The sequence below is a fragment of the Xiphophorus maculatus genome, chromosome 3 (genome assembly GCF_002775205.1).
Source record: "Xiphophorus maculatus strain JP 163 A chromosome 3, X_maculatus-5.0-male, whole genome shotgun sequence".
Lineage (NCBI taxonomy): Eukaryota > Metazoa > Chordata > Actinopteri > Cyprinodontiformes > Poeciliidae > Xiphophorus > Xiphophorus maculatus.
Window position 1 is genome coordinate 7820616 of NC_036445.1, and position 24553 is coordinate 7845168.

The following is a 24553-nucleotide window of genomic DNA, read 5'->3' on the forward strand; positions in this document are numbered from 1 at the left end:
GTATCCAACGTCTTTTTTTGTTTTGTCATTTCCAAAGTGTTTATTGACAAGGAAAGTAAAGATACAATATTTGATTAAAAACTCCACTGTAACATTGATAGTTTAAGTTTTTCTGGAAGTTAATTTCGCACACAGTCTTTACATTTATTTAAGAACCCTCTGCACAATCAAATCACAAATTTAAACTGAATAAAGCTTGTAGCATTTAATCTGGCAGATATATAACCTAAAACACTCGTTTTAATTGTCCCTCGTTTTTGTTTAAGATGTGAAAGAAAGCCAACAGATGGATTTTATGATGATTTAAAATATTTTTTCTCTAAAGGACTTATATTTGCTTGTTTATTAACAAAATGAATCAAAATATGCTTCAATAAACTTCATTTTAGCTCAAATGTCCTGCCTTTGCGGTCAACTCCTGCTCACCTGTTCCTAATTACAGCTAAAACATGGCAAACATAAACCGCTGCATTATGGGTAATGTAGGCATCTGGTTTTCCCTCGATTATCTTGTTGTTGTCGGTCTAAAACAATTCAGAGACGAATGTTTTTTAAATATGTTCGACGTAAATGGAGGGTTTCGATGTTTTCCCACACTGCACTGGTTTGTGGAGGTTTGGTACTGGTTTCCAGAGCCGGTGATGATGTCACACCGAGGCTGGGTCATGTGAAGGGCAGCAGCGGAGGAGGTTCACGGAGAGTTCAGCCGCATACATTAGGTAATAGCGTCGCACGCCGTGACATAACTAGTGCGAAGCAGGTTGAGTTGAGACATTTATCAATAAAAAGAAAAAGCGGAGATAAGATTAAAAAGTCGTTCGGTAAACTTTGTTATGCAAAACAACCAGCAGACCTGGATGCGCGGAAGCTCCCCCACTCCAGCGCCCACGCTGCGCGCCAATACGCACAGTTTATGAGGAAATTAAAGGTCTGTTCCGGCGCGCACACGCCCCTCATAGTGCGATGCTCCTGCTGCATGGTCTGCGCCTCAACGCCCGGCTGTAAACCACAAACCTGCGGAGAGCCAAGTGAAAGTCGTCACCAACAGGAAGGACTCTGTTTTCTTCCTCTTCTTCATGAGGAGAGCATCTTCTCCAGCAGGACTCCGCTAAGGTCATGTTTGACTTCATGGAATTTCAGGTTTTCGGTCCGGGAGAAATCATGGACTTCTACTCGACTTCCAGCCCCGGCTGCGCGCTGCAGGACCTGGATCTGGACCTGGACCCGGATCGGGACCAAGACCGGGATCTGGCAGCTTTCTTCCCGGAGCTGATCGAGTCGGACTGGCCGGAGCATCGGTGCTCGCAGTGTAGGTCTAAACACACAAAAAACGAGTAATAAAATAATTTATGTGTTTTTCTGATGCATATAAATTAGAAAATCTGTGCTGCTTCTTTGCAGTACTGTTTATTCTTTCCATGCATCAGATTCTGCTGAAAGGGCCTGCATGTCATTACAAATAATAATAATAATAATAATAATAATAATTTGTTTAAAAAAAACTATATGAGAGTAAAGGGTAATAAAGTAAAATGTGGCATGTTGATTTATTTTTTTGATTGAAAAAATTTGTTTTGACAATATATTTGGGTAAAAATGGAAAAATGTGGATATTATGGTTGCACAGGTCTTCTCTTTGTTGGTTGATATTTTATTTGCATGCCAAATTTACAGCAGTTGTTGTTTTTTAATATTAATTTCTCTTATTTTTACAAAAATAGTCAAAAATTACGTTGTGAATAGGGCTTTTTGTATAAAACAATAACTTTACATGCAGTGATTATAAAAACAGATGAGGCAAACAATAACAATTTTATTAATTATTACATATCTTTGTAAAGCTTCTCTTATATGCAAGTTATTGCCTAAGGCAGTTCATAGTCTGTTAATTTAAAACAAAATAATATACTCTGATCCTATTTTACAAAATTTTCACAAAAAATGTTTGAAATTGTGAAATTTTATTCAAAAATGCAGCAAAACACATTTAAACACATAAAGCCAGTAAGAAAAATTGTTTTAAAAGTTCAACCAATCATAAAAAGACATATATTCTGCCCAACTGGCTAGCATAAAAAATATTTTAGTAGTGTAGGAGTTTAAGGTGTTTAATTTTGTTTTTATAAGTGAATGAGTGAAGCTCTGTGTGTGTTTTTAGTGAATTTGTCTTATAAACTCAAAGAAAACTAAATCTTCCTAGATTATCATCTGTTAGAATCAGTTAATTTTTATTGTACACTCCAGTAGTGATGAGCAAATGTTATGTAATAATACAAACTGGGCTGCAACTAACGATTGCTTTGTTATCAATTAATCTGTTGTTCTAGCGATTAATCGGATTTAAAATGGCACATTCTGCAGATTTTTCTTTATACATTATTAGAAACATACTTAAAGTTGCAAATAAACAAATAATTTATTTTATAAATTAAGAAAACAGGATTTCCTCAGTGAATGTTTGATCGTTTGTAGCAAAGGATGCATCTGCAGCAAAAAACATATGCAGTGTATGGTTGATCTGTTTATATTTTCTTTTAAATTAACCAATTAATAATTCAACTGCAGTTCTGAATTTTGCAGAGTTTGATCCAGGTGAAGCTACTTGAGGAGTTTTGGTTAGAAGATTTTTACAGAAAAACTTGCTATCTGTATGATAAATGAAAGATTTAAATATATATTGTTTTGTTCAGTTTTGTTATTTTCTCCTCAGAGTGTTATTCTTTCAGAAAACCTCTTTTTTAGTCTATATATTCCAGTTACTGACTAACCGATTGCTAAATTAGTAGACGATTATTTGAGTAATCGATTAATCGTGATTAATTTGATTAATCGATTCAGCCTTAGCGTGTAATAAACCACTGAGTGCGTGTTGTGGGATAAATTAGCGTTCAGAAGTATTACTGCAGCAGCTTTAAAGGCCAGTCCGGACCCAGAGTGAGGTTTTACCCGCCGTCCGGTCGTTATCTGGCCACTGTGAGGCCTGTCAGCAGAGAGCAGAGTGTGAACGCGGAGCAGCGCGGGTCCGTGTGGTGGTCTGCGTTTGGGACGGGGCAGAGCCGGTCAGCCGGGGGTCACCAGCGGGTTCACGGGACGGTCACTGGCTCAGGAGGTGAGAGGAGAGACAGACTGCTTTCCAGTGAAGGTGGAAGTGGAGAACCAGTTCAGCACCAGTTCAGAAAGCATCAACTGTGCAGATCCCAACTGGGAGTAAAATCCAAATGTGTGACACAGTTACTGTCTGGTTTCATAAATCAGGAAGTAAAGATCTACTGAGCTTTAAATGGTACAAAAATTAGCTTTTAGAAATGCCTGATTTATTTTAAGTCACCTTCAAAAATACTGTAAAAAAATAACTGAACATTTTTTTTATATTTTTTTAACCAAAATATTTAATTCAGTTTTCCCATTTTGGAAAAACAGTCATGTACCAGTTTGAACGAGACTCTCTTATAGTTACTACATGACAGTAATTATTATTTAGATTTATTATTTTTACTTTTAATGTTGAGTAAAAAAATCACAGCTTTCTTTGAATCCTAGTCAGAATGATCAATTAAAAAATACACAAGCAAATAAAACACTCTTACATAAAAAACAGGTTTAAATGTTGAAATCATATCTTTAGATTTAGATTAAATATTTAATATTTCAACAGGAAATATAGGATAAATAGTTTATATAAATAAATGAACTTGATTTGATTAACAGTTTAATGACTGAGATCAGAAAGTATTTTATTAAATATTATACTATAGATCCATTTTCTTATTATTATTATAAAAGATGTATTACTTCAACACAAATATTAAAGCAAAATTGTGAGGAAAACTAATATTTATTTCTTTATTTTACGATAGTGTATAACACAAATATTATATCTTTCCATTTGATTTATGGTTATTACTACAGATTTTGTTCAAAGTTTATCATTTTAAATGCCAAATTATGTTTTTAAATTGCAATAGTATTGGAATTAAATTTAACATAATTAATTTATTAGTAAGCAGGTCTAAAAACTAAAACAGTTGTATTTTGGTTTTGAGGTTATTTAGCATAAAATTGATGTAAAACGTTTTTAAAAAAACTTCAGATCTTCTCACTGTAGAAGCTATAATCAGTTTTGTTTGAGTTAGTTGCTACAGATGTAATTATTCCACGTCTACACAGGGTTTCCTCTAAACACCTGCACAGCCTGGTGGTTGGGCATCCAGCAGCCTGCCCTCTTTATGAGTTAAAACATGTTTAAACAGGAAATTTTAAATATCACTTGATAATTACATGTTATTGGACAATTAATGCTTGAACATTGGCTCATAGGTCTTAAAAATGCAAACGTAAAAAAACTAAAAATAAATCAGCAATTCTAAGCCTGGTGGGGGCACAAGTAAAACCTGGTGGCCCGCCAGGCTTATAATACTCTGGGGGTAATCCTGCTACAAATTCAGTTAATAATGTGACTCTTAAAGTGAGTAAACTTAAAGATAAATCACAAAATCTGATATATAAAAGACAATAATCAGTGAGACTGATCATAAAGTAAGACTTTGAGGTAAAAAAAGAAAAGATTTTTGTCAGCATATTGTATGTATGTAGCTCTGTAAATACACTGCAAAAACACAAACTCTTACCAGTCTTTGTTTAGTTTCTAGTGCAAATACTTCAGTTCACTTCAAATAAGGCAAAACTAAATTACAAGTAACTTTTCAGCAACACATAGCAGCTTGTTTTAAGTCAATAATACTTTAATATCGATGAAAAAGTTCTGGTTCCACTGCATATTGTTTATAATATGGGAAAAATGTTTTGTCATAAATAAAATAATCTGCCAATGGAACTAGAACTTTTTCATCAATATCAAGGAAACGAACGTAAAACTATCTCCTATTTCTTTCTGTTACTTCAAGCATGTTGACATATTTGCACTAAAAACTCGACCAAAATCACTTGGTTGGATTTTGTGTTTTTGAAGTTTCAGTTTCGCCTTTGAACAAAATCCCAGAGATTATTTACCAAAATTCACACAGCAGCACCTAATCCAAGCGTGGGGTGATTGTTTACCTCCCTCCGCTGATCAAATCCCTCCCACGCTGCCTTCATCCTCCTCATCAGTCAGCACGGCCCGTGGCGTGCTCCGGTATTGTTCTGCATTGGGGAAACCGTCGGCCCGATGGGGGTTTCCTCATCTGACCCGCCGACTGCAGGTTCAGTCAGAGGCCGCGGGTTCAAGGGGACGGAGACGAGCAATTCTTCTCATTTCAGAAGAGCTTTTCTTAGTTTTCTGTTGAGGAACGCAGCAGAGAAGGTGATCAGAAACGCAGGGGACGGGTCAACCCAGACGAGCCCGGCTGGAGGAGATCGCTTCAGAAAAATCAGGAGGGAGGAGAGTTTTGATTGAACGATGCGAGTGAAGACGCCTGCACTGCAAAAACACAAAATCCTACCGAGTATTTTTGAGCAAATATGTTAGTTCACTTAAAATAAGAAAATTAACTTACAAGTTACTTTTCAGCAAGACATAGGACCTTTTTTAAAAGTAAATAATTAATTAACATTGATTTTAAAAAGAGCTAGTTTCACTTATGACATGGGAAAAATGCAATGTTATAATTGATGATGATTATTATTTATTTCACAGACATTTCACCAACAAAACATAACGATAAAGACTTTCATTTTTCTAAGAGTGAGTACAAAACCTTGCTACCAAATATACATACTCAAGTACATGTAAATACACCACATGTTCAGTGACTGTGATATACAGTATATATACTGTATATATATATATATATATACATATATATATATATAGATATCTATATGTATACTGTATATATCCTGAACCAGATGACATAATCTGCCAGTCAAACTAGTAAATTTTTATCTGTACCAACAAATTAGTTAAAACAAGCTCCCATCTTCCTGAAAAGTTACTTGCTAATTAGATTTGGTGTCCTGAGATATTTGCACTGGATCAGAAAGTTAAACTCATTTTCATTTTGGGTCATATCAGAATCTGAATGCTCTTAAAGGGCCGGTTGTCCCAGAACGTATCGATAAAACCCATTAAAATTATTAATACTGTCCCTCCAGGATTTTGTGATTGTTTTTGTGACTTTTTGTAATCAAAATCACACATTTTGTGATGCTAATTTAGAAACATCTGTAAGGAATGTTTATATTTGCACCAATGTATGATATCAAATGTGACTTTATTTCTCGCCGTATCGATCACAGACTATAACTTAAAATCAAGTAAACCTGAAGCAGCAGTCTGTTGTTCTTGACCAATTTGGATAAAAATTTGCAGTAAAATAAAAAAATGTGGGTATCTGTTGATTTTGTGTGAATTTTGAGGATTTGTTGAAGTAATTTGGAGTCTAGAGGGTCACATAAAAAGCTGTGGCGGGCCAGAACTGGCAGTGTATTTATTTATACACTTATTTCAAGTGTATAGATAAATAATCATTTACTTGCTACAAATTTACCTGCAGGTTAGTTTTATCTAATTTAATTTGCACTAAGATATGTGCACTAAAAAGTAAACCAAGGTACTTTGTAAGATTTTGTGTTTTTGCAGTGATTAATGTTCAGCTTGACCTCAGATTCATTCACCTTCACAATGTTTGATCAGCTGGGATTCAGTCTACATTAAAAGCAATCATGGCAATCATGTAAAGTTTTCTTCTTGTTTTTAGTTTTTAAGCTCACGACTCATTGTCCTACACTGCAAAAAATCTATATCTTCAGTATTTTTGTCAAGATTCTCATGTAAAAATCTCAGGACATTTGAAATAAGACAAAAACTAACTTACAAGTAACTTTCCAACAAGATAGGAGTTGAATTAATGTCAATAATTCCTTCATATTTGTGAATATTGGTAGATTATTTCACTTATAACATCACAAAAATGCCTTGTTTAAGTAAAAATAATCCACCACTGGAACCAGTACTTTTTCATCAATAGTAAGGGATTATTTCATCATTCTGTATGTTGCTGAAAAGATTTTTTCTTTCTTATTTCAAGTGTATAAAGATATTTTCATTAAAAAATAAACCAGAAATACTTGGTAAGGGTTTGTGTTTTTGCAGTGTAGCTGCAGTTATGCTGGATGTTTGTTTTTTTGTTGACTCCCAGCTGCTGCTTCGCGACTCTTTAAGTGGATCATTTATGGTGACAGAGTCCTCACTCTGCTAGATTTTTCAAAGTCCCACTTTATAGTTTTATCTCGCTTTGTACGCCAGACAAATAGCTCCACATTTAACGAGTTCAAGCTGCCTGAGAGGCTTAGTGGGGGCAGGAATGTTTCCTTCTGTCGCTGCGTCAGGATCAGAGATAAAGACTGATGAGATTAGTGCAGATTATAATCCTCCAGCCATGATAGGTAAACAAACTGGAATGTGTCTTTATTTTGTTTAGACAAAAGACAGAAGCAGTGTGTCTGAAAATAAGCGCCCCCCATGAACTGGAGACTACCAGTTAACAATATTAGTAAATTAATTGATAATTATTTCAATAATTGATTAATCACGATTAATCATTACAGCCCCAAATAGAAGAATAGAATAGAAATATCCTTTATTGTCCCACAGTGGGAAATTTCTGTGCAAATAATCTCACACAATTTAACAGAATAAATAATAAAAATATTTCACAGTGAAGGCAAAAATTAAACATAAATACCAAGTAATTATAAAAACTAGTTCAGACCAGTCCAGAAAAAAGTGCAACTGAGCTGATTAATTAAAAATATACTAACTATTTACAATTAATGACAGTAAAAAACTGTGCAGCAGGAAAGTTGTACAGATACCAGCGTGGATGTGAAACATAGTGTCTGAAAATAAATCCTAAAAACAAAGAATCGCTATGTATGTAATCAGGATGAATCGATTTATCAATTATTGAAATAACCGTTAACTAATAAAAAAAGCAATTTGCTGAGAGAACAACACATTCAGAGCAGCGATTAAGTCAAACCTGTACAAAAAATATATACATTTTACATTTAAGATAAAAAACCCAACATTTTTGTAAATATGTTTAACCCATATCTCCTAAAGTGACGTAGTTTCAGCTTCATCTGGTTCCGATTCGGTAAAACAAATCTCCTCCGATTAATTGTCAAAATATTTGATTAATCGATTACTAAATTAGTTGTTAGTTATTAGTTGTTTTTCTATGTAATACCACTGCGCACATCCTACCAGAAATCTTTCTAAAGTAAATCCTAAAGGTCCTGGTGAACTTTGACCTCAGGTATTGTCTCCCTGCTGAAAGATTCTTAGCTTATCTTTGTTTTTCCTCCTGTGTGAATCACTCTGGATCAACATTATTGACTTTTTATTCTTTTGCTCTTTCCTTTGGTTTGTTATTTTGTTTGTATTTCCTTTTAATTCCTGTAAAGCAGTTTGCTTTGCCTTGTTGCTGAAAATGTGTTGTATAAATAAAATTACCTTTACCTCTGTGTTTTTGTAGAAACAAAAGGTTTGTTCTGCTGAGGGTCTGTAAGGTGTTACTCTGTGTGTTTCACAGCAGTGGAAAGCCAGAGCTCCAGCTCCAGCTCCAGTTTGGACGACCCGTTTGCCAGTCCGCCTTCCCCTCCTCCGCCTCCGCGCACCTACAAGCCCTGCTTTGTGTGTCAGGATAAATCATCAGGGTACCACTATGGAGTCAGCGCCTGCGAGGGCTGCAAGGTAGAACTTTGTTCATTCATTCAACAGCTTCGCTTTAGCAAGAGTATCATTTGGATGTGGTCCAGTCAAAGCACAGACCTGCATCTGGTTGAAAATCTGCAGGATGATCTGTGGACCGGAGGCACTAATGTCCAGACAGATCTGGAGTGTTTTTCCAAAAGTTTGATAATTTTGTCAATTTCAACCCCAAAAGATTTCAGTTCAGCTGCACAAGTTGCAGGTCACACTGAAGGTGAGACTGAGACGCTTCGGCCTCATTTTTATGCAAAATTCACATTTTGCACATTTTTATCCTTCCATTTGGATCTAAACTGCTTCTAAAAACAAATCAAGCACTTAAAACAACACTCAGCTGTTTTCTGGCAATAAGTTAAGTTTTTTTTAGATTGTTGATTCTATGTTGCAATTGCACAAAAATCCGTGAGGGACGACGGAGTCCCAGCTCGAAATCCTGTGAAAGAGGTGCGGAGCCTCGTGCCGGAAGCTCGTTGAAAGGCTGTTTACATCGTTTTAAACTGCGTGAGTGGGGATAAAAATAGCAATAGGTATTTCCTTCCATATGACACAGTGGGAGTGTAACAGGTTAACCTTTTATGGATGCGAAAGCAAGAACCCCCCACTTGATGACTTTGTGTTTCTATGTTTGATGTGATGTAAAGCACTTTGAAATGCCTTGCTGCTGAAATGTGCTATACAAATAAACTTTGATTGATTGATTGTACAATGGCTACTGGAGAAGACAAATGTTTTGTGTTGACTTGTCATTCAGAAACCACTCGCTCCATTCTTGTTGGTTGTACAGGAGGCTCCACTTCTGCTTTTCAAAGATGCATGTTCAGGGGCTAACAGCAACTTATTTGGATTTAAAGTGACAAGAGCCCCTAAAACAGTTCATTCTGAAAAGAGCTCAAAAAACAAGGACCAAACAGACTAAAATCTCATTATATAAAATTGATTTTGTGCAAATAAAGTAATGAACATATTTTGTACACCTCATAGAGCTATCCTAACCTGTTCAATGCAGCATAACGGGTCACCTTTAAACCACCTGCCATAAGGTGTGTGGACTTTTTGTTCCACTGTAAATTAAACCTTTAAGCATTTGAAGTTCCCACAAGACTACAACAGGTATTTCCTTTGACTGGGATAATCTGTTGTGTGTCTCTGCAGGGTTTCTTCCGCCGCAGCGTGCAGAAAAACATGGTGTACACCTGCCACCGTGACAGAAACTGCATCATCAACAAGATCACCAGGAACCGCTGCCAGTACTGCCGCCTGCAGAAGTGCTTCGCCGTGGGAATGTCCAAAGAGTGTAAGTGTTGGTTTTACTCTGATTCAGCAAAATAACCTGCAATCCAGGTGTTAAAATCATGATTTAAAGAATAAATGTACATTATAATATATTCCTGTCATTCCTTTCATGACAGGTACACTTAAGGCTGATTAAAAAATACTATATTGGATTAAACAAAATGTTTTTTTAACATCCAAACTGCAGCCAATCAATCAACAACTCAAAGTGATGCAGGCAGAGAGCAGCTAAAAAAAGCCCTGAAATTTTGAGATTAATCTAAAAAAATGTTTAGGGTGTTAGGACTTTCGAAACTCAGAACTTTCCATTATTTTCTAGAAAATTTCAGAGATTAATTTCGTAATTTCAGAGTTTTTTCCACCAAATATTTGACTTCACAAACTCAGAAATGTTTCAGTTTTTTCTACAAAATTTCTGATATTCAAACAATAACACTTCTTATTTTGAAAAGTGAAATATTTGCTAGAAAAAACTCTGAAATTTTGTTTCTTTTTTTTTCTAGAAAATTTCAGAGATTTTTTTCTAGCAAAGTTTTGACTTTTCAAAATAAGAAATTTTGTTGGCTTTTCAGAAAATTTCTAGAAAAAACAACAACAAAATTTCAGTTTTTCCTACCAAATATTTGGCTTTTTAAACTCATAAATTTAATTGTTTTTTCTAGAATTTTTTTAGCTTAATCTTGACTTTTCAAACTCTGAAATTTTGTTGGTTTTTCTAAAAAATTTCAGAGATTAATCTCAAAATTCGTACGTCTTGCAAATGTTAAATTTTGGAGATGAAAAATTTCCTTGATTTTTCTAGAAAATGTCTTTTGGCAGAAATTTTAAATATGATTAATTTCTAACTCCTAACACAGCAATAAAGACATTTTCTACTAGAAAATGTCTGAGAATAATTTCTCAATTTCTGAGTCTTTTCTAGCAAATCTTCAGCTTTTGGAGGTCAGAAATTTCCTTTGTTTTTCTAGAACATTTTAGTTTTCTGGCAGAAATTTTAATTATGATTTATTTCTCATTTTTAAAACAACAATATATTAGCACCATATGTAGGTAATTCAAGTAATGACATGAAATTTAAATTATAAACTTGAAAAAATAAATACAAAACAAAAGCCAAAGCAAACATTTCCAAAGTTTTCATAAATTTAATCCTTATTTAATCCCTACAGTGGTCCTAATCTTCCATCGTAAATGTTACACATATTTAAAATTTGAACGTTAAGAAACAGAGAGTCGTTATTAATAGCTCCATTTACTGAGCAAACACCCATTATAAAGATCAACAAGCATCTGTTTTCAAAAGATATTTTCCTTTTTTTTAAAACCACTCAGAGCTCATTCACGTCCTTCAGCCTGAAGCTTCGGTGCCTCCAGCCAAAGGAGTTCGTTCTTTCAGCTCCAACTGTTGTAGGCTTATATAATCTGAACAGTCCACTGAGCAAAGAGCCGAACGTCTCCTCTGTCTGAAACACTCTGCCTGGGTACAAATGATCAAGCATTCAGCTGAGTGGCCCATTTACGGCGCCGCATTCAGGACAGGAAGGAGTTTTTGCCCTGAGTCTCGCCTTTCAGGCTGCATCCAGGCTCTCCTGTCCTCTATTGGCTGAAGTTATCAGAGCTGAAAGCGGCTCGGCATAAAGTGCTGCAGACACCATTCAGAACTGAACACGACTTCCTTTGTACCGTCAATCTAGAGTTAGGATAAAAATATTAACACGCCTGGTACATTTAGACTCAACATTATTTTTGTTTAACCAAGGATTTCATTTGACTTTGAAAACAAATAATCAATTTATTATTTATAATCAATAATCAATTTATTTATTATGCTCAAGATGACCTACCTTGAACAGGGAAGAATATTTGCAAGAGTGAACTCTGAAATTTTTAGATAAATCTAAGAAACTTTGAAAAAAAATTCTCAAAATTTCAGAGTTTGAAAAGTTTAATATTTGCTAGAAAAAACTGACATTTTGAGATTAATTTTAAAAAATTTCTAGAGGAACAACATTTCTAACTTTGAAACGTTTAATATTTGCCAGAAAAAACTGACGTTTTGTTGATTTTTTTGTAGAAAATTTCTAAAATTAATCAAAAAATTTCTGAACTTGAAAAGTTAATATCTGCTAGAAAAACTAAAATTATGAGACTATTCTCAGAATTTTTCTTTAAAAAAAAACTATAAAATTTCAGAGTTTGAAAAGTCGAATATTTGCTTGAAAAACGTCAGAAATGTTTAGATTAAATAGAAAAACATGCACCAAGTAAGTCTGGGCAGCGCTGCAGCGAACAGCTGAAACGCGGAGCTGTGCGAAACGGTGACCTCGATAACTGAGAATGTGTTACACGACACGCGAGGACGTGTGATTCTGCAGGACGGAGGATCCTCCCAGTTTCATTTTCTCAGTGTTACTCACCCACATTCAGACACAAACACATTACATAAGCACATCACATGTATGAGACAGTTGTACGCCATGTAACTGCTCCCAGGCCGCTCGGTAAGTGTGTAATACGATCGCTGTCTGTTTACCAAATGACTGCTGGATGTAGGGCATCCAGAGAGAGGAGGAGGAGGAGGAGGAGGAGGAGGAGGAGGAGGAGCCGCTGGCGGTTGGAGGGAGGGAGGAAGGTAGAGGCCGAGCTGTTGCGTAATCCTGAGCTTCCCTGACATGTGCGTTGCTGCCTGAGCCAAATCAGCGCAGCGACCCAAAACGTGTCGACGCCAAAGCGATTATGAAAGACTAACCTGCATATTTACCTGCAAGCTGCTTTCACTGACGCAGACGAGAGTTGGACAAAATAAAAACAAAGCTGAAGGACTAGCTTTAAAAAACATTTCTATTATTTAGTAGAAATGTTTTTAAAAATACATTTATTATTAAATAAATTATTTATTTACTTATGCTTCTTTTTAGAACTTTTTAAAATCTGTCTAATTTTAATCTCTGTTTTTTTTCTTGTTGTATTTTGTTTCTTTGAGTTGCCTCTGGCTGAAAGTTATTAAATAAAGTTGCCTTAGATAGTTTTGAGTTTGTGTGTAAGGTAATTTTATTTATATATCACATTTTCAGCAACAAGGCATTTCAAAGTGCTTCGCGTGAATTACAAGAAATACAAACAAAACACTGAAGAAAAACAAAACAACAAAAGTAATTTCTGAACTAATAGGAGTTTATCTAGATAAACAAACTGATAGGAGTTTCTGTGGATCCTCAGCTTGTTCTAACAGGTTTTATTTATAGTGAACTCTTTAAACAGGAATTGAAAGGATGGTTCTGTTGTGCATGGCTTCTCACTTTTCTAGTGGCTGGAAATAGTTCAGTGTAATTTATTCCTGGGTAATTTGTCACGAAGCTGAAATGAGGCTTGATTAATAATCTGAAAATGCAGTTAGGATGTTGCTGCAGTACAAAACGTGTGGTTATTAATAGATGAACATTTTAAGTACCTGCATCTTTCCAATGTCAGAAGATTTTAATATTCTGGGAATAACTTTGCAATGATTAAAAATAAATAAAAATATCTACATCTGCACTCACCACCTGTGCTGGGGGGCAAAATGTGAACCATTTTTAAACCCATTATGCAAAATTTACATTTTGAGTCCTCTTATTTTTCCATTTGGGTATTAAATGCTTATAAAAGCAGCCCAAGTACTTAAAAAGCACCCAGACATTTTTTGGCAATAAGTTAATGTTTCTTGGTGTCTGTAAAATGAGCCCTTTCAAAAGTTAAGTCACAGTCAAGAGGCACAGCACTGTTGCCTAGCAACCACAGCCAAACCCAGTAAACTAGCATCCCACGCTGCGCTCCAGCACGTTTGGTCAGCTAGTTTTATCGCTTTATAATGGCTGCAGTTGTTGACTTACGTTCCAGAAACCACTTGTTTCATTCTTGTTGGTTGTGCAGGAGGCTCAACTAATGCTTTTCAAAGATGTGCGCCCTAAAACATCTCATTGTTATGAAGGACCTCAACTGACCAAGCAGAAATCTAAACTATCTAAGGATGATTTTGAGGAGAAAAAATGTAATGAATATGTTTAACACTTAGACCTGTCCTAACAGGTTCAAGGAAACATAATAGATTTTGTCAGAGGCCTCATAAAATCAGTCCAGGTACCACAAATGGCCCCCAAGCCACACTTTGAACAACCCTGAATGCTGTATTCTGTTAACTTAAAAAATAAATATTTTCATCTCTCTTTCCCAGCGGTGAGAAATGACAGAAACAGGCGGAGAGGTAAGAAGGAAGCGGTGAAGATGACCGTCATGGAGACGTACGAGCTGACGGCCGAGCTCGGCCTGATCGTGGAGAAGATCTGCAGGGCGCATCGAGAGACCTTCCCCTCCCTCTGCCAGCTGGGGAAATACACCACAGTGAGTCCAAAACAAAAAACATTAATTCTGCTGGGATAGACAGAAGTACACAAACGGAGAAATCAAATCAGTTCCTCCATGTCCAGCTGTTTTTATCCATTATGACTCCATTGTGAGTCTTGTGTCCTGAACTGTTCATAATTTATTGACTTAAAGAGTAGAAGATAGTAGACTCAACTCAAATGTTTTACAGTGTATAATTAGACATAGAAGCAGTATTTCTTTGTCCAAAAAAACAAGACTGAGGTAAAAATGTAAACAACAGGATGGATTTAAGCATATAAAATATCCAGAGAAGCAGCTAAAACACCGAGGGCTGTGAGCCGTTGACCTTTGAGCATGTAGAGCTTTTCCTGTTCGGGATTATTGTGGTTGGACGTCGGCGTCTGCTGTGATCCGCTGCAGGGAGGGATTTAAGATAATCGGCATTTAAAGCTCTGCAGATCTGGTCGTTATTTGGAGAGCCTCTCGTTTCTGAAAGGTCAGAGCTCAGCGGAAGAGTGACCGAACAAATGCCTGCTCCTGTCACTTTCTGTCCGAATCACTACTGCAGCGAGGAAACGCAGCACAACACAGCTGCAAGAAGGAAAATGTTTTGTTTCATTTCCACCCATCCTGCGTCTTTGGAGGGTGTGATTCTGATGAGGTTTGGACGTCTCCGCCTAATGTTGACGATGGGGGATGGGTTTTGATCGTCTCTGAGCAGAACAAAGGTCTCACAAATTGAACGTCCGTTGTCCAGACAATGGCGCCCGTCCCTGATTGGCTGGTCATTAGCCCCCGCTGAGCCGATGACGCTGCTGCTTCACGTCTCCAGATGAAACCGTCAGATCAGTGAACTCGACGGATTCCGACTCCAACAATGAAAAACCGACCAAGTATTTTTGGTCGACTTTCTTGGTACATTAGATTTAAGACAAAACTAAATTACAGGTAACTTTTCAGTGAGATATAAGCGCTTCTTTAATATTGATGAAAAAGTACTTATAACAGGAAAAAAAGTCTTTTTATAAGAGAAATAATCTTCAAATGGAACTATTACTTTTTAAAGTCAAAATTAAGGAATTATTTACTTAAAACAAGCTCCTCTGTGTTGCTGAAACGTTACCTGTAAGTAGATTTGTGTTATTTCAAGCGTACTAAGATATTTGTACTAGAAACTAAACCAAATGTACTTGGTAAGATTTTGTGTTTTTGCAGAGAAGGAAATGTCTCTCGTTTGTTAATTAATCTTCAAATTCGGCAAACAGGCGTAGAATTCTGTGCAATAATTGATATGTAATTAAAATATTGTTTTAGTTATACTTAAATTAAAGATAAATGGTTAGTATTACATTACATACAACTACAAAAGCAGTTGTGAGTTATAATTACCACAACAAAATAAAATCTACTTTAAATCTGTCTTTAAAAGTAAGTACACCCTTTGACTCAGTTGTAAAAGCTGCCTTTAGCAGCAGCATCTCCAAAATTATTTTCCGTTTGATTTTTTTCTGTCAGGCCTCATCAGCAAAGAGTCAAACATCTAAAGAGACAAATACATTTTTATGTATTTTGTCTTCTCATCCACATGAAAACGGTTTAATATTACCAAAAATGATCATTTATGAGAAAACTCCACTGGCTCTCTGTGTTTGCGTGTGTAAACGGTGCATTACAGTCAATATATCCACATGTTTGCCTCGACACAATTCCCAACATAAACCAACATCATGTTGGTTTATACGCTAATTGAAAGCTATTTAAAAGTAGCTAAAACCTACTTTTAAGCAAATATACAAGCACATCTTTCCTTTTTCATTCAACCACTAAGAAGAAAATAAATACCAACAAGCATCTTTAAATAAGTAAAGTTTCAACAAACAATGATTTTTGTATTGATTACATCAAATACGAGACGTTTCATGCAACAAATCAGGAGCATCCACCTCTTACAGGAAGACAACAGGTTTCTGTAATAATGACTCACTAGTTAAAGGGATGCATGTTGTTCTGGAGTGTCCTTTACAAAAACACTGTTCTGTTACATAACTGTGGTTCAGTGAGTCACTGGGAGGGATCGACGCTAAAAATAGGAAATGGGAATAAAACGCTGCTGGACTCAAACAATGCTTCCTGTTCTGTCCTGTCACTTTAAAAATAAAAGACAATGTTCCGCATTACTTATTAAATTAGTTTATGAAGCTGCATAAACCAGACTGAATCATTTTTACAGTGCTTTAGTATTTACTTATTTTTAATTTTAGTAGTTTTCTGTCTGCTCTTTTAAAATCTATCCTTAATTTTAAGGACAGATTTTAACACGTTTAAAGATCTGTTGCAGTTTTTTTTAGTCCAACTTTCTTGTAGTGCAGTTTTTTTCTCATGACCTCGTTTATCTGCACTTTCTGAAACAATACGCATCATGCCACAGAAATTATTTTGTTGTTACATCATTTTGGATAATAACTGAGTGTTCTGACCGCTCTGTAATGATCCAGGACATTTTTGAGACTGGGATCACGGATCCAGAGCAACACAAAGGGCTACTTGTTTGATACAGACGTAAATATTCTTGGCTCAGCCTTTATAACAATAATTCATATATGTAAACATGATTTCATGCTGCCTGATCATATTAATGTTAGGGACTACTCACAATAGTTATCAATAAGGACATTATGGTTAATTGCTATTATGTGATCAGAAGTTCTTAGTTCAGAGTTTTAAGTTGGTGAGGTGGGGAACGCCAAAGCCTAAATCTGATTGGTCAGTTTGCTTTTGTTTGTTTCACAGGTTGCCGTTTTTCTGTAAGCTAAACATGAATGAGTGGACTTTGAACCTCCCGTAGTTCTAAGAGCCCGCCTGAGCTTTTTACAGTGTGCGGTTCTGGCGGGTCGCCGGTTCTTTAGGCTCTTCTTTCTCAGGGATGAGCAAAGCAGACGGTGCTCATTTCAAAAACAAATTAGAAAAATTTGTTTTTGTAGACTCTTAATATTTTCATGACTGCAGTGGACTCGGTTATATTGAAGACCAAAACTGCAATATTTATTACATTTTCAGTTGCTGTGGTTCGCTTTCACACCGCACCGTATCAAATGACACGAACACTTTGAAAAACCTGTTCCCCTCCTCGCCTGTGGTGGCGCTGCACTAAAATCCACTGAAGGAAAAAACAAGAAGAAAACAAAAAAACACTGAGCTCAACTTCCTTCTTCACAAAATGTGAACGAAAATGGATTAGTGTTAGATTTTATCAGTTGTAATAATTTTTGCTATTTCTCCAGTTAGCGATAGACTCTCATGTTTGTTTTGGTTGTATCTACCCAGAATGCACTGCACTGTAGTCCACTTCCTGCTTGAGTTTGCTTTCTTGGTCTGCACCACAGATCAATTATGCATTCACACCTCCACAAATCAACTGGACTTTCTAGGCAAACGAACCGGAGTTCAATTAAAGCGGATTAAACGAGGCTGGTGTGAATGTATCCTAAATCCAGCTAAAGGAACTAAACAACCCTCCACTGTGGAGGACATGTTCTTGGTTATGGATGCAACAAGAAATTATACTTTTTAGGAGTTTTTCCATAGGTTCCTGTGCAAAATCTGCTTTTATTATCTACAACAATGTTTTCAAAGTAGCTAGCTGGAAGCTATGCTAGCTATCTTTCTTCATTATCCATCTTTATAGAATAGGCTCACCAGATTCTAGAAAATGTTGTGTTTCTTTTCTAATAGAGGATTCCGTTCCAAAATCTGTAAATAGAAATAAAGTTCAATTTAACATTGTTAGCTTTCAGAGTAAAACTATTTGTACATATGTAGAAAATAATTTTATTTCATAGCAGCAGGGGCAAAAGTGTTGTTTTGAATGGAAAAAGTTGCTGGCCCCTGCCCTGTGTGCTTGTAGCAAATTTTAAACATGATCTTTTGCTTTCTTTACACTACTGAATCTGTCTGTGTCATATTTGTACGTCATATTTGTGGACTGCGTGATTAATAACGTCAAATCATTCAAGTGGAGATTACATTTTAAAAAAAGACAAATCTAAAGTAAAACTACAGAAAAAAGTTTAAGTTGTATTGTTGTCTTTAGAGCTGGGGTTGATTTCGAACGTGTCTTTTTTTATATATATCATATCTCTTAGCAGAATATGAATTAATACAAGCAGGAACAAATTTGCCTCGTCATCCATTGTAAACTATTTTTGTGTGATTAGTTCAGTGACACACACCCATGAGTATTAGGAAAGCCAGTACAGTCATCACTGTTACATAAGTTATTCTGGTATATCCTGGAACATAATGATGCTCCACATACTTGTGGTTTGTTTTTCTGTGTCAAAGGGAACATTACTAGGCTACCGAATGCCTGGGAATCTTTTAGAAATGCCACTTCCTGGTCTGGGATCTCAATGAAATTCCTTTCATGTGTGAGAATTTTACTTCTTTATTTATTTTTACCAAAGTCAGCTTTTTTATAGACAAAAAAAAAATCTGCTTGTAGTGAGACATCTTACTGTGTGTCTGCTCATCTCTTGCCTATTGCCTATTTTCTGACAGTTTCTCTATTTTCTGTTTGATTTTGCCTGGTAGCTGAAACAAATAAACAATATGAATTAGAAGGTGTACTTGATTTACAAGTTAATGCTAATTTGAACTTATCTTCAACTGAAAAATAACAGAAGAATTAGCATCAAACAAACACTGTTACGAAGATAATGCCAGCTTATAATACAGCAGAAATTAAAAACATTAAATAAACAAGAGACAAAGCTAAAATTAGCGTAGAAATTTACACATCAAAGCATTGGTTAACGATCGTTAACGAACTGTTAACTAACTGCCGCTAACGGTTCAACGTATTCCTGAAGACCCCTTAGCTGCCTAACAAGGTGCCTGATGTAAAACACTAAGTTCGGCATTGAAGAAAAACAAGCCGCATTAAGACATTTATAACACTCCAGTCACCCTGGGTTCTTTAAAATTTCCCTCCAAGCAGTCATACTTTCATCACTATTTTAAAGTGATCTTGATAAACATTTCTCTGAAGTTATAATATTGTTTTTCTTTGTATTTTGGCTGCTTAACATCAGGTGGTAGAGCTTTTCTACCTATGTTTAAGTAAAAGTTCAATGAATAACAAAAAAGCAAAATACAATCCTTCAGTGACACAGGCTTACTATTGATCAGCATTTTTTAAAGATTACAAGAACATTTGGCTGTGTTATAAAGAACATCTAAAGAAATAAGTAAGAAAAAGTTATAAAGCATTCATAAACCAAACAACTTTTTCCAACTTGTTACTTTTTACTTAAAATGATGATGCAGGAGGTGTATATAATCAGTTTTTTTTAAATCCCAGTAATAATTATACTCTGAATTTGTTTTTGATCATTTTAAACTCCTCATGTATCCGTTGAAGGCTGAAGACACTGTTTCCTCTTTCACACAGAACTCCAGTTCAGACCATCGGATCCAGTTGGACCTCGGGCTGTGGGACAAGTTCAGCGAGCTTGCCACCAAGTGCATCATCAAGGTGGTGGAGTTCGCCAAGAGAGTCCCAGGCTTCACAGGCCTGACCATCGCCGACCAGATCACTCTGCTGAAAGCCGCCTGCCTTGACATCCTGGTAACCAGATCTGTTTTTATCTGCTTCACACTGAGGGCATTTATTCACCTTCATGTTTAACTGCCATTATCTACGTTTGAAAATGGACCAAAATTACCAAAAATACCAGTAACCGGTCAATATGGCACATTGTACAAACACGCATAACGACAGCTGCTCATGATTTCTTTCTGATTCTCTGAATAAAACTTAGATTTATAGCATGTAAATATGAATAATAAAAGATATATGTCATAATTTTTAGTTTTCACTTGTGTTTTGGCTTAGAACGATTATATTTAATTTTACATCAGAAAAGGAGGAAGGAAGGAAAGAATAAAGGAAGGAGAAAAGGAATGGAGGAAGGAAGCAGATAAGGAGGGGAAAAAGGAAAAAAGGAAAGGAGGAAAGAGAAAAGAAAAGGAGGAAAAAGGCAAAGAAAGAAGGCAGGAAGGGACCAAGAAAGGCAGAAAGGAAGAGAAAAACAAGGGAGGAGAAAAAGAAAGAATGAAAGAGACAAGGAAGGAAAAATGAGAAAGAGGATAAAGGAAATGAAAGAAAAAGAAAAGGAAGGAAAGAAGGAGACAAGGGAAAATAGGAGAAAGGAAAGAAGAAATGAAGGCAAAAGGGAAAGAATGGAATAAAAGGAAGGAAGGAAGGAAGGAATGAAAAAGGAGAAAAAAAGATGGAAGGAAGTAGAAAAAGAAGTAGGGGAGGAAGGATGGAAATGAAAGAGGGAAGGAAAGAATAAGAGAAGGAGGAGAAAATGAATGAATAAAATAAATCGTTCTAACTTTGTGTGAGCAGTGATATTTTCTCTCTTCTTGTCTCAGATCCTCAGGATTTGCACTCGCTACACTCCGGACCAGGACACCATGACGTTCTCCGACGGCCTGACTCTGACCCGCACTCAGATCCACAACGCCGGCTTCGGGCCGCTCACCGACCAGGTCTTCACGTTTGCCGGTCAGCTGCTTCCTCTGGAGATGGACGAGACGGAAAGCGGGCTGCTCAGCGCCATCTGCCTCGTCTCCGGAGGTACCGGCCCGCCTCACACGTGAGATACGCTTCGCCGCCGCCTGAAGTAACCGCGTCTCTGTGGCAAACAGATCGCCAGGACCTGGAGGAGCCGTCAAAGGTGGAGGTGCTGCAGGAGCCGCTGCTGGAGGCGCTGAAGATCTACTCGCGGCGGCGCCGACCCAGCATGCCCCTGATGTTCCCCAAAGCCCTGATGAAGATCACCGACCTGCGCAGCATCAGCGCTAAAGGTGAGAACAACCAAAACGTTTAATTAAATCAAGAATCTTACCCTGGTTTTCTGTAACAAATGTTACATTTACTCAGATACATTTACTTGAGTAACTTTTTTTTTTAAATTACTTTTAGAAGTATTTTTACTACACTGTATTTCTTTTTTTACTTGAGTGATTTTATTATGAAGTATCGCTACTCGTACTTGTTTTCCAAAACAAAAAAGAAGATGCAGAACTAGAAAGTTTGTCCAAAAGTCTCATATATACTGTATATATAGCTACAACTGGTTATCCCTATTTTTATTCTAATAGGGACACCTACTGTCAAAAAGGTGAACTGCAATAAGAGCAGAGTTGGGTAGTAACGCAACTATTCAACTCAAGTAACTTTGAAAAAGTTATTTTTAGGAGTATTGTTACTATGCAGTACTTTTTACTTTTACTTTAGTAATTTTATTGTGAAGTATTTCTACTCTTACTTGAGTTAAATTTCTGGATTTCGTACCCACTGAATGAAAAACAATCCAAAAATCCTCCAGACACACACCTGCAGTTTTTTAAAGTTTCATCAGCTTTTTAGTGAAAGAAAATTATTAGGAAATATTTTCTATGGCCTGATTTAGTTATTTTATAATTATGTTAATTCTATGAATCATTTTGGTCTTTAAAATTACCAAACTGTTCACTTTATATTTTGGTCCAGCTGTTGATATAATTTTTAGATATTAAATGATTGATAATTATAATACTTTTTGACTTTTAGATTTGTTTAAGTGGTGCTACTCTTACTTGAGTTCATGTTTTCTGTACTCTGCCCTCTGAATGAGGGTGAATAGCAGCTTTGCGATGTTGACAACCTAAAAATCCTGACAACTCTTTTTGAGTGCAGAACTTTCCTTAATTTAAAACTAGGGTGCTAGTAGCCTTGTTAGATAGCTAGCTAGCTAGCTACTGGTAGCCTCAACTGCCAGTGCGACTAAAACTTTTGCCTGACAGAAAAGTCCAGAGAGAAATAACAATAAATAAAAATAAACTACATACAATACGAGATTTTACTGTGACTAACACATTTAAGGCCAACTTACATTTTTAAAAATAAATCTTAGATATGTTAAGGCCTTAATTTTACATGCCTCAATACAAGACATTTAAGGAAGCACGGATACGCTGATGTTGATGTTTGTTCCTTTTTTTTTTAGCCTACCATATTTTCCGGACTATAGAGCGCACCTCACTATAAGCCGCATCTACAAAGTTTGTTTTTGTTTTTTTTTAAAAACTGGAAACGTACATATATAAGCCGCTGGCATCTCCAACCTTTCTCGGTTTTTCACTTAATAAATATAAATAAATATATTAAGGACGCAGCCCTGCGTCTCCAACGCCGAACCATGGATTCGTTCATGCTGAGCTTAATACGTGCAGCAGCTCTGTTTCTCTCCTGCACTACCAGATCGATAGCCTTCAACTTAAAAGCTGCATCATATGTGTGGTTTGTGTGGTTTCCATGATGAGGGGGTACGAGTTTGAAAACATTTCTCAGTCATGTCTGCCACTAGCACTTTCTTCTTTGATTTCCAATGTTTCACTTCCTGCTAAAGAGCCCCCTGGCGGTTGAAGAAAAGTCCATAGAAAAGCCGCACCGGGCAAAAAGCCGCATGGTTCAAAGCCTGGGAAAAAAGTAACAGCTTATAGTCCTAAAAATACCGTAACTTTGAGGTGTATTGAAACGCGTTGTGTGCGTTCCTGCAGGAGCAGAGCGCGTTGTGACACTGAAGATGGAGATCCCCGGCTCCATGCCTCCTTTGATCGAGGAGATGATGGAGGATCTGCAGAACCTGGAGAGCAGCCAGCACTCACACAGCCTCTCCTCTCACTCTCAGCACACACACTGCGCCGGCCTTGCAGTCTGAAGACGCCGCAGAACTTTTTCTTCCTCCCCAGAGAGAGATTACTAACGATGTAACAGAGCAGATGCAGTCCAGAAGGTCACTAGTCTCTTACCTCCGTAAAACGTCCGGGAATATTTCAGAGTTAGATCTGCAGACATGACAAATGAGATTCAGCTTTCACATTAACAACATGGTAGTTGCTGTGAGATGAAATCCTGCTTCGAAGGAAGGGAAAAGTAGAACGATGCAGTAACGTTGTAGTCTCTCTTTTTGTTTTCCTGCAACGTTGTGGCAGGCACCTCATAACCTCTGAGAATCACTCTCAGCTTTTGTTTACCATATCTGGGTCTTACGGTATTTATATTTGCATGATGAGTTATTAATTTTTACCTCATTGAATAACGCTGTCAGTATTCAGTAGAAAGAGAGAGCACATGTGGAAAGGATCTGTTAAAGCTTTTTAGTTTATTAAACAGGGAAACAAGTAAAGGGGAAAAAACATTTAACTGGTTCCCAGATTGATGTAGGGGTCTTGATGGAGGAAAGAGGACATTTATGTCATCCAAATAGTGGAATTGTTTAACTGCCATGTTTTTGTGATGAAACAAAAATAAATCCTGCAAAAACACAAAATCTTAAATATTTTTGTCATGTTCCTGGTGCAACTATATTAATACATTTGAAATCAGGCAAATCTAACTTATAAGTAACTTCTCAGCAAAATATAGGAGCATTTTAAGTCAATAATTCCTTAATATTGATGGAAAAATACTAGATTATTTCATTTACAAGGCAGGAAAAGTGTTTTGTTAAATAATCTGCTATATTAATTTCCTTAATATTAAAACAATTTCTTGCAGAAAAGTTACTTTCAAGTTAATTTTGTCTTATTTAAAGTGTACTAAGATATTTGCACAAGGAACTAGATAAAAATATGTGGTAATATTTTGTATTTTTGCAGTAAAGATAATTTCAAAACTTTAGAGCCAAAAGTTGCAATAACTTCTTGTCTGTGTTCACATTCTCTAACTAAGAATCAAGTGAATCCCATTTTATTTTAATTTCCACATTCAGTTGGACCACAACTGGGGATCACACAGTTTTTTATGTCAGATTTAGTTATGGACTTTGACTAGGCCATCCCAAAACATTGACTTTCCTCTTCAGAAGACATTATTTGGTTGGATGTATCCTTTTCATCTTCAGCTGTTTCAATAAATACCTGAAGTTTATTGGGTTTAAACTCACTAATGTTGAAACCATTCATGCCTTCATTCAGTTTAACAAAAAGCTCAAGTTCCATAGGGGTAAAAATAAGTACCACCATGTTTCACTGTGGGTCTGGTGTTCTTTGGTGATGTGCAGTGTTGTTTCTGTGTGAGACATTTTTAGAGTTATGGCACAGAAGTTAACATTTTATTTTGCTTCA

The 24553-nt window shown here is 36.3% G+C and overlaps 1 protein-coding gene across 1 annotated transcript; it reads left to right on the forward strand.

Moving 5' to 3' along the window:
* The first annotated feature begins 72 nt into the window (after positions 1-72).
* Positions 73-23796, forward strand: LOC102219478 (retinoic acid receptor beta-like). Its single transcript, XM_005799456.3, has 8 exons — positions 73-1309; positions 8538-8698; positions 9869-10010; positions 14223-14389; positions 19824-20000; positions 20813-21017; positions 21089-21247; positions 22985-23796. The coding sequence occupies exons 1-8, from the start codon at positions 1117-1119 to the stop codon at positions 23143-23145; spliced, it is 1365 nt and encodes a 454-aa protein (XP_005799513.2). The 5' UTR covers positions 73-1116; the 3' UTR covers positions 23146-23796.
* The last annotated feature ends 757 nt before the right edge of the window (positions 23797-24553 follow it).

What these genes read in the sequence shown, in the direction of transcription:
- LOC102219478 (XM_005799456.3), top strand. Translation starts at nt 1,117, where the DNA reads ATGTTTGACTTCATGGAATTTCAGGTTTTCGGTCCGGGAGAAATCATG. An exon ending in CGTGGGAATGTCCAAAGAGT is followed by an intron (nt 10,011 to 14,222) that starts GTAAGTGTTGGT and finishes TCTCTTTCCCAG; the next exon opens with CGGTGAGAAATGACAGAAAC. An exon ending in CCGCCTGCCTTGACATCCTG is followed by an intron (nt 20,001 to 20,812) that starts GTAACCAGATCT and finishes TTCTTGTCTCAG; the next exon opens with ATCCTCAGGATTTGCACTCG.